This window comes from Ochlerotatus camptorhynchus, unplaced genomic scaffold (assembly GCF_037179485.1).
Source record: "Ochlerotatus camptorhynchus isolate MF236.1 unplaced genomic scaffold, CSIRO-AGI_Acam_v1.1 ptg000556l, whole genome shotgun sequence".
Lineage (NCBI taxonomy): Eukaryota > Metazoa > Arthropoda > Insecta > Diptera > Culicidae > Ochlerotatus > Ochlerotatus camptorhynchus.
The window spans coordinates 1,843,080-1,847,130 of NW_027041039.1; the positions used below are offsets into that span (position 1 = coordinate 1,843,080).

General features: G+C 42.0%; 1 protein-coding gene across 1 annotated transcript; it reads right to left on the minus strand.

The window, feature by feature from the left end:
- Positions 1-211: 211 nt before the first annotated feature.
- Positions 212-733, minus strand: LOC135713453 (uncharacterized). Its single transcript, XM_065236567.1, has one exon. It carries the CDS (start codon positions 731-733, stop codon positions 212-214), a length of 522 nt encoding a protein of 173 aa, XP_065092639.1.
- Between the last annotated feature and the right edge of the window lie 3,318 nt (positions 734-4,051).

Consider the following 4,051-nt stretch of genomic DNA (forward strand, 5'->3'; position numbering starts at 1 on the left):
AAATTCTCCCAACACCACGCTTGGACGATATTCGCCGTGTGGGCCGGTGCGCCGTCCTATTGAAAGACGTAATGATCCTTCCCCTAGAGGTCCCGAAGTGCCGTGGCCACAACCTTCTCCAGAACCTCGGTCTTATAGTAAGTGGCTTTAATTTTTTCACGTTTTTCTCGATAAACACCAATAGGAGCTTCCCACGCCTGGATACGGCCCCTCAAGCCATTACCGACGCGGCGCTCTGGAATCGCGGGATGCTTATTTTCGACGGGGGGATGCTGGCCAACGTCGACGCCCACAGCCGATCATTTTGGACATTGTGCGGCTGTTGCAAGACAAAGAGCTTCTCATCAGAAAACACGAACTCCTGACCTGCGTGCCGCGAAAGTATCAGTTTGGTTCTGTCCAGCCTCTTCTTCGTTGTAGCCTCCGTTACCCCGTGAACCATGCGTTTCTTGTACGGCTTGTATCGCAGGTCCTTCGTCATGATGGTGTGGGCAGTCTCGATTGACACATCCAGGTCAGCAGCGGTCTTCCGGATTGAGCGGTTCATTTTTCGACGAACCCGCTCCCTCACCACCTTGAGGGCTGCTGGCGTCCTTGCCGAACGTGAGCGCCCAGATCTCGCACGGTCCTTGGCCGAACCCGTCTCCTGGTACCAACGGATGGTGGTATAGATGAAATTCCGCTTCACCCCTCTCGCAAACAACTTTACTACGACGTCGCGGTACTCCTTCATCGTGCGCGGTAAGCAAAAACCAAATGACAGCAAGTCGACACCGTGCGCCTCGGTTACCCTATATATGAGGCTAAATCGGACACCAATACCAATACACAAACTGCACATGGTGCGTACCTACACAACGATGAAAAGTTGTATTCCAACTTATTGAACACCCAGTAGGGTAGAGCGCTACTTCGTCGTAATCGCCCATTTCCGTTCTATCGATCAGAAAAGATCAATAATATCAATGATCTCACCGTGCAAAAATCAATAATAGGTTAGTTCATTAGCTACAACATAAATTCCATTAGAGCGCATTGTATGAATATTTACGCTCATTGTTCTCAAAACAAAAGAAGCACTCCAAGCGAATCTCCTTTTTCTACGTTTATCCGTAGGACGAAGAAAATCTAATGGCGTTCCAATGCGTTTGGACGGAATTGAAACTCGTAGGACGAATTTAGAATCAAGAAGCAGTAATAGATTTTAAACAATATCTCAACAATTTGCGGCTCTGTATCAAATCCAATGGTACGTATGAAAAGGTGAATAAATTTAGAAGTCATATTTGACAGAATTATTCCCCTTTTTTTTGTTTAAGCTCGTTCAGAAAAGAGAGATAAAGCGTGGGTTGTGCTTAGTACGACGGAAATTAGATCAAAAACCCTATAAGCCATTTTGAGAAAACACATGGAACAGCTTCTGGAGGCCCCAGAGGAAAAGGCCTTTTTCTAGATTCAGCAGAAACTAGTTATGCGAATATTCAAATTTTCAGAATTTTCTGGTCATGTCATTGTAGACCATGCCAGTTGACAAGAGTGACAATGACCCAATGTCCCTGGAACAGGTTCCGGATGCTCCGGAGGATGTGGCCAATCTATGATTTCAACAAAACCAGGCGTGCGGACCATGGAAATAAACTGGTTTTGTAATGACCACCCAATATCCCTGGAACAGGTTCCGGAAGCCCAGCAGGTTGTGGTCAACCTCTAAATTCAACAAAAACTAGTCATTCGACATATAAAAATATCTAGAAATTCATGGATAATTCATTAGAGACCATGATAATTTACTAGAGTAACAATGGGGGTCAATCATGGGCTTCTGGAACCTGTTCCGGGGTCATCGCTATGCCATTGTATTCTGCTTAGTTAGTATGGTCTTTAATGAATTGTCTACGAAATTATGAAAATTTTGATATGTCGCACGACTGTTTTGTTTTACAATATGAGACTGGCCTCTTCTCTGAGGCTTCCAGGATCTGTTCCAGGGCCATCGGATGGTTTTTGTCACTCTTGTCAGATGGCACACGGCGAATGAGAACGACCCAAATTTGAGTTTAGATCACTCATAATCGCCAAAAGTGCAGGAACTCAGCGATGAGTAAAATTTGTCTCACGTTTTCCCATGTTTTTCCTGGATTTTCCAGGGAAAAATTCCCGAATTTAAGAAAAGTAAAGATTGGATTCACTCAGTCTATTGGTACTACTCCGAGACTGAATATAATTTTCGTCAATTTCCTCATTTTCCGGCAGATTTTTTAGGTTTTCCACAGGAAACCATGAGACAAATTCACTCATCGCTGAGTTTCTGCACTTTTGGAGATTATGAGTGAACTAAACTCAAATTTGGGTCGTTCTCATTCGCCGTGCATGGTCTCTTATGACATGTCCATGAAATTATATAAATTTTGATATGTCGTACGACAGTTTTCTGTTGCAATGAGATACTGGTCACTTCCCCGGGGCTTCCGGAAACTTTTCCAGGGTCATCGGGTAGTCTTTGTCACTTTTGTCAGTTCACAAGGTCACTTTTGTCATTTGACAGGGTCTCTAATGACATGCCAATGAAATTCTAAAAAATTATACATACATGCCACATGACTAGTTTTTGATAAAATCAGAGTTTGACCACCCCCCAGGGCTTCCGAAACCTGTTCTGAGGACAATAAGCGGTCCATTCCAAAATTTAGTTAGTTTTAGAGCTTTCTTTACATTTTTTCCCTTGATTTGTTTTCCGTCGATCTTGTTTTCCGTGCTGAGAACCAATGCTGCCGACGCTAGGGAAGCATCTCCCACACCTGGACCCTACCTATCGACCCATCAACTCATGGACCGGGGACCAACGGCTTTACTTCCTTTCCGAAGAAAGGCGTGATCGGAGATGTTATGTCTCAAAAAATCCCGGCAGCGCCGACTGGGATTGAACCCAGGCCTGCTGGGATGAGAGGTAATCACGCTTACCACTACACCACCGGTGACGCTAAGGGCATCTAAGTTCATGACAACAGTCATTGATGCCCTATAAACGTTTGTTTGAATGATGATACTGTTAAGCTATGGAACATCACTAAAATTAAATTGAAATTTATGCACTTAAATATACCTTCTTGTTGTAAAGAACTTATCAGATCAATCATTAGAGTTCCTTGATGAAATCCTATCAAGATTTCTATTGAAATCTATGACCGGAGATTGTATACGAGACAGCTGAAAGACGATTAGACTGACTCAAAAATGAGTCGAGTTGCCTCAATTCCGTCAAAAATGGATTTACTTAAAAGTTAAGTGAATTTGAATATGATGAAAATCAGTGACAATTTTATTTATTCAAGGAGTATACTAATAGACCGAGTGAGACCTCTATCGGTTTTGCTCATATTAGAGAATTTTTTCCTGGAAAATCCCGGAATATTCAACTCACTTTTGACGAAATTGATTCGACTTGACTCAATTTTGAGACGGTCTGATCGACCATGTGGTACCGGTACCTACACGGAGAAAAAATACTACCCAAAATTTGAGTTCTTTTTACTTAATATTGAGTTCAGCCTCTCACTTGCACTCTTTATTGTTGTCAAAAAAGGAACGAGAGATTCGACCCAACGATATCGTTCAGCCCAATAAGTTACTTTTTGGTAAATTGCATATTCTCAAATTTACAAGAATTAAACTTAATTTTGGGTAGAAATACTTAAGATTAAGTTTTTTTGCTGGTGTTAAATGGAAACTACTATATGCGATTTACTCAAATTTATGTTATTGGGCTGAACCCCGGAAATGAGAGAAAAGTACTTAGATTTGGGTAGTTTTTCATCTCCGTGTATATTCTACGGAGTTTGAAGCTTTTTGAAAACTGGAACATGGATGTTAATCACTACTTTTATAAGCATTTGGTTGTTATGTTTGCTTAACTCTTTTAGAATGGGTGGCGAGCGTTGATGGTATTTCAGATGTTTAATCAAGGGAATAATCTTGGTTGGTTCCGCTTTGCCGGGCTTGTCATCAGTCTGTGATTGATCAACATACGCATAGCAATGTGTTTAATCGAATT